The sequence below is a fragment of the Monopterus albus genome, unplaced genomic scaffold (genome assembly GCF_001952655.1).
Source record: "Monopterus albus unplaced genomic scaffold, M_albus_1.0 scaffold52.1, whole genome shotgun sequence".
NCBI lineage: Eukaryota > Metazoa > Chordata > Actinopteri > Synbranchiformes > Synbranchidae > Monopterus > Monopterus albus.
Genome location: NW_018127932.1, coordinates 28,874 through 38,973, shown reverse-complemented (window position 1 = coordinate 38,973; position 10,100 = coordinate 28,874). Strand labels below are relative to the sequence as shown.

Below are 10,100 nucleotides of genomic sequence, written 5' to 3'. Positions count from 1 at the left end.
ATGCTGCTAAAGCGTAATTATAAAAAATAAAAAGCGCACACACACAAAAAAGAGTTTTATAGGTTTTATCAGACATCTTATATGTTATAATACAGGCTCAACTTTGTACAAGAACTCTTAGTATTTTTGATATGGACAAATGATTGTGCAAATGCTGTGCTGAGTAAAGAAGTTGCATATAAGTTATGTGAGGATCTTGGTGATTTCTGAGTGCTTTTAACACAACTGCTCCCAACAGGCTGCCTCAATCACTAGCTCATTTATAGGCCCTGAGAATGGTTGTGAACGCTCCCTAATTCAAACTGTGCACCCTAGATATAAGACGCATTTCCCTCAGGCCTCCAAAACACACAGTTTGTGCTGTAGTATGTGCTTTAAAAAGCACTTCAACCTAAACTTACAAGGGCACATTAAAGAGTTAATGTGTGCAAAAAACAGCTGCACAAAAGACCTCAAGATGCACTGCAGCTACTCAGAAAGTAGATACTACCTTAATGTTTTTTTAAATAAACATATATAAGTATAAAACTTGGCTACCTTATTTTATATTAAAAAAGGTTTGCAGAGGCATGGTTGCTTACTCTCAAGGTTACATGCAGTTAAGACTGTATACGTGTGATGAAGCAAGTAGTGAGGAGCAAGGCGCTGTGAGTGTCCCTTTTCAAACCAAAATATTCCCCTTAGGAATACACTCAGAAGGTGTTAGATTAAAACAAAGGAAAAACATGTTCAGAATTAGTCCAAAATACAAAGAGGAATGGTTCATTCAATAAAGCCCATTTAAACTGGATAGAAACTAAGAGCACTTCAGCATGGTCACATTAATTATTAAGGCTTCCTTTTACAGGCTACAAATACTATCCAGTCACATATATGTAATGCCAAACACATAATAAATAAGTGTTAGAATGCAAACTCATTCATCAATCACAATGAGCCAGAGGATGTGTATGACTTTTTGGAGAGCTGACTTAGCAAGATGCTAGCTCACCACCTATTTGGCACATTGGATTGTTGACCTTTGGCTTGTGACAGTCATTGCTTAGGTTCGCACTTGGAATTTTCCCGCTTTTGTCACATATTTGACCCCTTTAAACGGCTTGTATTTCTCTCCATACATGTCAAGTCGGCTCACCTTGAGACCTATATGGGGGACAAGCAAAATGAGAAATGACATAAAATACAAATTCTGCTACTATTAATCATTAACACCCTCAAAGGCAAAGATAAAGGATGCAGATAAAGGGACTGACTAGTTGAAGATTACCTGATATGGCCAGCTGCTGTATCTTCAGGTCAATGTTGAGTGTGGGGTTCTCTTCAGGTTTGGGGGCTCCTGCCTGCATACTCAGACTGCCTCGCAGGTTAGGAAGCTTCTGTGGATTCAGTTTTCCAATGTCCCAAACTAACACCTACCAAAACATAGACATGCTCAAAGTAAGGACAACAGATTGATTTTTTTAGTTTTATTTTCCCTATATCACCACCACATCTGATCAGAATTACATCTCTGTTGGGCTACTTAGCCCTTGCATGACTAGATACAGTATGTCTTTGACTCACTGTAATGAGAGAAGTCCCTAAAGAGAAAATTACCTCTTTAACAAACACTTTGTTACACTGCCTCCCATTTTAACACTTATGATTTGAGCAGACAAGATATAAGCAGCTTTGCACTGAAGGAACTGAGCAGTATGGTGGGCATCGACTGGATAAGAGGGTCCATGTTCAAAAAGTGGAAGGCATTCTAACCTCTCATTTAATACAGACCTACTCTATTACTGGTTGTGATTTATGAATGAGTTTGCATTCTAACACTTATTTATTATGTTGGTTACCTTGGTAGTGAGGTCGTAGGTGCAGTTTCCCTGTGTGGCTGTGAGGTTGACACTGAGCACAGTTTTAGGCATGTGGACAGTGACCACCAAACCCTCCACTGTCTTCCCCATGGTCTGTTTGGGTGCAATCGTGATGTCCAAGCGACCACAAGTTCCTGTCTCAAAGAAACTGATGCTCTGCTTCACATATACTGGAATGGCCACAAGACTGAGGAAGCACATTTTCCACAGTGGCAATAATCAGTTATGTTCAGTAGGCAGCAAGACAGCAAGTGTGGATTGTGAGTCCATGTTATTTTTAATTACAAACTAAGACATCTAGTGATGCCACTTGCTTACTTTTGAGAGCTGACATGATAGGTCATGAGTGTGAAGTTTCCATCTGGTGGGATGAATGAGAGGACACGCTCCGACTCCCAGCGCTTAAATCGCACACACGGGTGGAAACTCACGTCGTCAAGAAGACGAGGATTCTGTCATCAAATAACAATAGCGAGTGAATTTTACACTTAAACAAAAGCCGGTCCCATGAAAGCACTAAAGAAAAACACAGCTCAGAAGAAATGAACCCACCATAAAGGACAGAGTCAGGTCAGGCATCCCAGTGAGCCTCACACAGGCTTCAATTACACCCTGGATCTCTGCAAATACTGTTGTGCCTGAGTAGAAAAGGTTGAAGGAGATACAGTCATGTCTGAAGAGAAACCAAATCTAATTACAGCCAACAATTCTTTACATGAATACACTCTTCATCTGTTGTTATCAAACAGGCGATAGTTTGCACCTGATTTGTCCAGAATGGCATCTATTTCCTCTATGACATCAAAATACGCCTCATTATTGGTGTATTTAACACCAGCCCGCCTCCATGGGATAGTGGACAACTGACCCACTGGTAGCATATCACCAACATTACTCCCTCCTGGAAAATACACAAACCAAAAGTAAAAACGTATGTGTTTATGTAGGCATTGCAGATTAAGTACACAAAGGTTGGCACAGTTGAGACAGATGAGCTCCGTTTACCTGTGAGCGTATTGACGACTGATCGCAGGATGGTCGGGGGCTTGATCATCTCTTTGAGGACGTTGGACTCTGTTGCCAGTGGAAAGCCGTTGTCCAGCATCTCCTCCAACAGCTCGTACACCGTCACCACATTGTCCTTGATTACAACTTCAGAGCATTCTCCAAAGTAGTCCTGTCAACGAAAATGTCAGTTACACTAAACAAATGGGGGGAAAAAGGCTTATGGCAGAATTATCAGAGTGGATTTGCCAGTTAACTTAAAAAGCACCCCTAGACTTTCCATTCAGACACTAGTTGTGTCCCATTTCCATTCTACACACTAACCATACACATGCATTAAGGACTACAGACTGGTTTTGACAGTTCACACTACACACTTAAAGCCTGCTTAGTATTGCTGTAATATTTAGCATGGATATGTGGCCATAGCTCTTGTTGACACTGCACACTAAAATGCATCTTAAATGATTAAGATAAAAAAGTACACAGCATTATAAAACACGGTAGACACCCTGCAGCTCAAGTATATTGAGGACACAATGGGATCTGTTCCCACATTTGGATAATTTTGTCAAACTCTGCAGTGTGTATTAAGGCTGCAACAAGAGATTAATTTCATTATTGTTTAATCTGATTTGTTAACCAATTAATTGTAGTCTAAAGTGTCAAAAAAAATCCTAAAAAACTTCCTGTAGCAGGAGATTAAGTCATCAACTTGCTTATTTTGTCTAAGTCTGTAGAAGCTTAATATTTTTTCAGGTTACCATCATGTAAAACAGTGATTCCCAAACTTTTAAGCTTGTTACCTCTTAAAATAAAGTGTCCACTTGCAACGTTTCATCACAGCTATTAACCCACATAGAGGCACAATCTGCTTTTACACATGCCTATCTTATAAATGGTGGCATCTATCTAGCAAAACAAACAGAGTTTAATCACACCTGAAATGTGTCTGCCACTCTGTGTAGGAACTCAATGACAAACAGTGGAGGGACTTCAGTCTGAACGACAGAGAGGAAGAAGAGTTTGCCCCTGTAGATGGTGATGAGATAGTGGTGTGGGGTCTGTAAGACTGGGGGCACATTCTCCGGCTCCACTGCCTTCTCCTTCACCTCAAAAAAGTAATCACACACACTCCGGCTGATGACACTCTTCCAGTGTTTCTCCAGGAAGATGTCTCCTGAGTGATTAATCAGGAACAGACTGTGGATCATCTCAGCTGCCACAACGAGCCTGTTGTTGTTGTTAAAGTGTTCTGTTTGTGAGTAACAAACAGGGACAGAGAGGCATTACATTATCTGCTTTTAAACCTTCAGTCCTTGTCATGTATTAGTTCATAAATCACAACAATTCAAATGTAATTGTAAAGCAGTGTCATTTGTTGTCAGCATTTACCTATTCTCATTCTGCCAAACTAACTCCACCCTCAGTTAACTGTCTGGTTAAGTTAGCAATCTGACACTGGCAACTTCGAACATTTTACCTTCTGCATCTTAATCCTAAAAACTGGAGCAACAAATAAACTAGACAGTGAGAGGCGACAAAAAGGGAACAAAGGATAATGTATACAAAGTTTAAAAGCTGTTAAAGTTTTACCTTTTAACTCCAGCTGAGTGTGCCTACAATATACTCCTTGGTGCCAATATGGCAGAACTGTTTGAGCTGCTGACGACACGCCTGCAGATCTATACACAGAGAAACACAACGTAGTCACGAGCTCATATCGATAAATCAAAAGACCCCATTTGCTACTGGTAACGTGTTGACATTTGTTTTGTATGTTTTAGATATTACATAGCTAAAATGTCAAGATGTTATGTATTTTCAGAGCAAAGTTTCGGACTTTTTAATCCGGCGATATTTGTGGGCAGCTAAACCCCGGCTCAGTATGTAATTATTTGGGACTTTGTTGCCCTGAGTTTAACATTCAGGTGTTCCCACGGTATAAACTTAACTGTGTATAAGAATAAGTTTTACTTCACTTTTTTTTAAATGTTAGTTTTCAGATGTAAAAATAGCTATCATAATTTGAAGAACTTGATTTAACTTTAGGATTATATATTTACTGTACATTCCTAGATAAAACAAGCACAGATGAAACAGTTATAAATAATCATCAACAAAACAGACAGATAGGGGAGGAAAAAAAAGTGAATAAATTAACAGTGATGGAAGAAGTACTCAGAGCTTTTACTTAAATAAAAGTAGCAATACAACAGTGGGAAAATACTAAGTTACAAGTAAATTTTTAACAAGTAAAAGTCCTGCATTCCAAATGTTACTTAAGTAAAAGTACAAAAGTATTAGTATCAAAACATCAGAATCAGAATCAGCTTTATTGGCCAGGTGTGTCAGACACACGAGGAATTTGACTCTGGCACATCGGCTCTCAATGTGCATGTACATATCCCCATGCAAGGGGCAAGTAAACGGTAAACCAGCATAAGCGTAATGTGTACAGGTCCTCCATGGAGGGCAGGCTTGCACCACTGACCTTTTCTGCAGTCCTGACTGTCTGCTGAAGTCTGTACTTGTCCTGTTTGGTTGCTGAGCCAAACCAGACAGTGATGGAGGTGCAGAGAACAGACTCAATGATTCCTCTGTAGAACTGTATCAGCAGCTCCTGGGGCAGGTCGAACTTCCTGAGCTGGCACAGGAAGTACATCCTCTGCTGTGCCTTCTTGGTAATGGTCCTGATGTTGGACGTCCACTTCAGGTCTGGGAGATGGTGGAGCCCAGGAACTTGTAGGACTTTACTGCTGATACAGTGCTGCCAAGTATGATAAGTGGGGGCAAGGTGGGAGGGCTCTTCCTGAAGTCCACTGTCATCTCCACTGTTTTGAGCGTGTTCAGCTCCAGGATGTTGCAGATTCACCACAGGACCAGCTGCTCAACCTCCTGTCTGTAGGCTGACTCGTTGCCGTCCCGGATAAGACCGATGACCATATGTATGTATCATCAGCAAACTTTAGGAGCTTTACAGAGGGGTCCTTCGAGATGCAGTCATTAGTGTAAAGTGAAAACAGCAGAGGGGAGAGCACACATCCCTAAGGGGCACCTGTGATTATTGTCCGGGTGCTGGATGTGGTTTTCCCCAGCCTCACCTGCTGCTTCCTGTCTGTCAGAAAGCTAGTAATCCACTGACAGGTGGGGGCAGGCACAGTGAGCTGGGTCAGTTTGGAGTGGAGGATGTCCGGGATGATGGTGTTGAATGCGGAGCTGAAGTCCCAGTGCATAGGGCCCTGGGGAGTTGAGGTGTTGCAGGATGTAATGCAGTGCCATGTTAACTGCATCGTCCACTGACCTGTTTGCCCGGTAGGCAAACTGCAGGGGGACTAGCAGGGGGTCTACCATGTCCTTCAGGTGGGCCAACACCAGTCTTTCAAAGGACTTCATAACTACAGATGTCAGGGCGACAGGTCTGTAGTCATTCAGCTCACTGATGGAAGTTTTCTTGGGGACTGGGATGATGGTGGAGGGTTTGAAGCAGGAGGGGACTTCACACAGCTCCAGTGACCTGTTGAAAATGAGTGTGAAGATGGGGGCCAGCTGATCAGCACACACTTTCAGGCAAGAGGGGGTGATGCCATCTGGGCTTGGTGCCTTTCTGAACATGCTTAAAATGCTAAAAAGTAAAAGTTCTCAATATGCAGGTTGCATTTCTTATATATTGTCAAAATAATTTTTAATGAAGCAACGAAGTCACTGGAATCTTTTTCTGTAATTAGTTTACTTGTAGCAAGGAGACAAGTCAGTATGAGCATAGAGAGTTGTCTGAGTAAAATTGATTCAAACAGCACAATATAGTTGAAAAGGCACACCCTGATAACACAACTAAGACATTAATCATACTGGGACACATGCTTATCCTACAGTTGACGGTTGTGTCTCGCTTCATCTGGAACAGTCCATAGTCGAGTATACCACAGTACACAGTTTCATATGAAAAATAGAAAACTTGCTTCAGGCCTACATAGCCAGTTTCTCACATGGTTCTGTTCTGAAATTTTAAAACACATTAAATAGCATAAATCATGTTTAATAACAGAATTTCTATAACATATATCTTGTCTTAATACCTTTTATGTCTTATGCAGGGATGGATTATGAGACAATGGTCTCCCAACTTGTTCTGCAAACGTCTAGACTTTAGGACCCCTAAGCCCAATGGGTATAGGTTCAGTATTACATTCATGGTGTAAGCACTTTGTATAGTTTTTTTTTTGTGTGTTGAAAGTACAAATAAACTTGCATTTCCTAAAAATGTATTCGTACATGATGTTGATAATATTTCACTATATACACAGTGTTAAAATTTGTACGTGTTAAAAGAGAAAGCCCAAAAAAAATTCCACGTGTCTGGAAAAAAAGTAGGCGGCCACGTGTTCAAAAAGTAAGGCTTTTGATTGGTGGAGCTCTGGCGTAACACATCCGGGATAAGGCGGTTCCTTCTCGGCGTTGCTCGGGGCTGTAGATTCCGTTACTAATATCACCACCGCGTTTTCATACCGGTTCGTTTTAGTTTGCAACGTGTGTCTGGTCAACCATGGCTTCTGATGAGCCAAAAGCAAAGAAACCTAAACTTTCAGAGGGGGAGAAGACGAAGTCTCCGACTAAAAAGACTCCTGTCAAACTAAGGTGACCGAAAGATACAAACAAATATAAAAAGCTAACAAACTGTCCTGTGTGGAGCGGGAGGGGGGGGAATGATACTCCTCTGAGTTACTTAAATGCTAGTTTTGCAGTGTTAGGCTGCTTCACGAATGCGTGCATGAAATGATGAGTTTAACAATGTTGGGTTACTTGAGACCATCAGATGTCTGTCTGACCACCGTGGTGGCGGAGTAGAGGTCTTTTATAACGACCGGTGAAAGGTTAACGTTATGTGATGTAACGTAAACTTTTACCCCGCAGCTATAACGTTGGCTGATGGTTAGCTGATTGTAAAAGGGGCGCTAAGAGGTTGTGCTGTCTTCAGATAACGTTAACTCTTGCGTGCTTTTTAGGTAGTTGTGCCAATATCTAATCTAAGCTTGACCACCACCTGCCCCTGCATGTTTAAAAGGTGCAGAAAGCAATACTCCCTCCGCTCCGTGCCAGGGAATCGCTCCGCTGCATGTATTAACGACGACTGCTGTAGAGAAAGCCGTCCTGAGCTTCCAAACCAGTAAATTACGCAGCAGTCACGTGGCTGTGGTTAAGTGATGTTTCTGTGGGTTTTCCTGAAGAAAAAAAAACGTGGTATCACTCAGCGGCTTCCTTATTCAGTTTGACCGAATCCTGCTGTGGTCATACCGTGGTGTTTCCAGGATGCATCGTACCATGTAATTTAGCTCCAGCACAAGCCAATCACCAGACAGAGACGGACCTGGCCCTTCCTCCTTTAATCAGTCTGGAGTAGGGGTTGTTGTGGTTGCAGGGGGAAATCGATCTGATCGCACATTGAGCTGAAATTGTCAAGTTTTTTTGTTTAGAATGTATAGCTCTTTCTGAGCCGGGTTTAGTTTGGACAACAGGTCTGTCAGTGTGTAGCTGGTACACAAAGAGCGAGGGATACCATGTCTGCTGCAAGGTAAGACCACGGTGGTAAATGGAGAATTGATCTGAAGGCAGATATGGGTTCTTTTTTTTTTTGGTGTAATTGATTTCACAAGCCCAGTAATCATCTGACTCCATTTTTGCAGATGTATGTGCTGCAGGGTGTGTCATCTGCCGGGTGGATGCATTTTCTGTTCAGTGAACAGCAGAAGTCACTGTCTGCTGGGCATCTATGTCTCCTTTCACTTTGCTTTTTCAAAAGCCTTATTCCGTGTTGCTTCTTCTTGCTGCATTAAATCTTTGAAGAAAAAAAAAAAAGCCAGCAAATGTTCACGTGGAGGTGGCATCTGTCAAGGCTGCTGTGTGCAATGACTTGTTCCATCTGGGGTTTTCCCATGTACACTGACAAGATTGTGTTGACATCAAAGACTAGCAGGACAGGAGTGATCTGCTACCATAGTCTCTTGGTGCTTTTGCAGCTCTACTCAGAGATGCTTCACTATTTGCTTATAGAAAAGCAAAAGTTGCAGACTGATCCAACTGCTTACTGATGCGTCATGAGTTCCAGTGGAAAGTACAGAGGCGCCTTAAGTCATTATCCCATTTTGGTGAGTCTCAGTGAAGCCAGTGTTGATGTATTTTGACATCCCAAGTCAAAGCTTGCACTCGGTTGTTTGCCCCAGAAATGAAAAGAATGCTGTTATGTCGTAACATGGTTGTATGCATGACTGACACAGTGTGTCTGACTGCTGGCCACATTGCTATTCTACTGATGAGTCGTGTGTCGAAACTATATCTACCATATCTGTTTTTGCTTTCCGTGTGAGTTGAAGATTTTAAATCATATAATTACTCACTTAACATGGAAACGAAAATGTGTGTTTTGCAAATGAACAGTGGGATAAAAACTCAGCACACTCAGTGGTGTGAGAAAACATGGATTATAAAGTCCTGTCTACACAGTAACCTCAGCCAACCAGTCTAAACCTGTAACTGATTTCCAATCCAGTTGGCTTATTAGGAGAAGCTTCAGAAAGTAAAGACAAAGGCCAAGGTAACATGGACTCTGCAGGATGTTCCCCTTGTTACTGACATGAATTAATGTAAAAATACTGATGTTATATTGAGGGAAGGAAGGAAGATGGCCAGTCTGTACTGTCAGGTTAAAACCAAGCCTTTTGTTTTAACACTAAATCTTTATGTTGCAGCCCTAATTCACTCTTTGGGATGGGAAATCCCTTACTGGACATCTGTGCTATAGTGGACAAAGACTTCTTGGACAAGTAAGTTAAATGTCTGAAACAGTGGAATTTAGTTCTTCTCACTTAAAGGTGGTCCTGTTCCTCACTGCTGATTGGCTCACTGTATAGAAATGCTCAATGTAGTAGTTGTTCTGGTGACGCCTTAAAAGTTCATTTAAGTGAAAAATGTAAACATTAATGTACATATTACACCATTTACATAGAATTGTACATGCAAAAAATAACAGATGTGGAGCGTTGATCTGTGTGCTGCTTTTAAATGTCTGTAAACAGTGAGAGTCAGGTCAAAGGAAATATAGACATGTTATAGACCGAGTATAAGATAAAGAGACTCTTTGATATAATTTGATCAATATAGAGGCACATGTTAATAATGGTAAAGGACACCAGAGCACAGGAAACAGCAGAGCGCCTTAATAATCAGCCTTAGCAGAGC

General features: G+C 41.5%; 2 protein-coding genes across 4 annotated transcripts in view; one reads left to right on the top strand and one right to left on the bottom strand.

The window, feature by feature from the left end:
• Positions 1–51: 51 nt before the first annotated feature.
• Positions 52–4,561, bottom strand: ap3m1 (adaptor related protein complex 3 subunit mu 1). 2 transcript variants are annotated; one of them, XM_020601897.1, is made up of 9 exons: positions 4,461–4,561; positions 3,806–4,119; positions 2,865–3,036; positions 2,623–2,760; positions 2,412–2,497; positions 2,178–2,311; positions 1,839–2,046; positions 1,268–1,412; positions 52–1,143 (listed from the first exon to the last, which is right to left on the bottom strand). In XM_020601897.1, exons 2-9 carry the CDS (start codon positions 4,076–4,078, stop codon positions 1,043–1,045), a joined length of 1,257 nt encoding a protein of 418 aa, XP_020457553.1. In that variant the 5' UTR covers positions 4,079–4,119; positions 4,461–4,561; the 3' UTR covers positions 52–1,042. The 2 variants fall into 2 exon arrangements, with proteins under 2 accessions (XP_020457553.1, XP_020457552.1); XM_020601896.1 differs by lacking the exon at positions 4,461–4,561 and adding an exon at positions 4,260–4,451.
• Positions 4,562–7,299: 2,738 nt separating this feature from the next.
• Positions 7,300–10,100, top strand: part of LOC109961183 (adenosine kinase-like) — an 11,488-nt gene continuing 8,687 nt past the window's right edge. Inside the window, exons 1-2 of one of the 2 annotated variants that reach the window (XM_020601853.1) lie at positions 7,300–7,502; positions 9,611–9,685. In XM_020601853.1, coding sequence (XP_020457509.1) covers positions 7,411–7,502; positions 9,611–9,685 — 167 coding nt within the window. In that variant the 5' untranslated portion in view covers positions 7,300–7,410. Of the gene's footprint in view, positions 7,503–7,640; positions 8,437–9,610; positions 9,686–10,100 lie in introns of those variants that run through there. The other variant, XM_020601854.1, reaches the window with a different exon arrangement.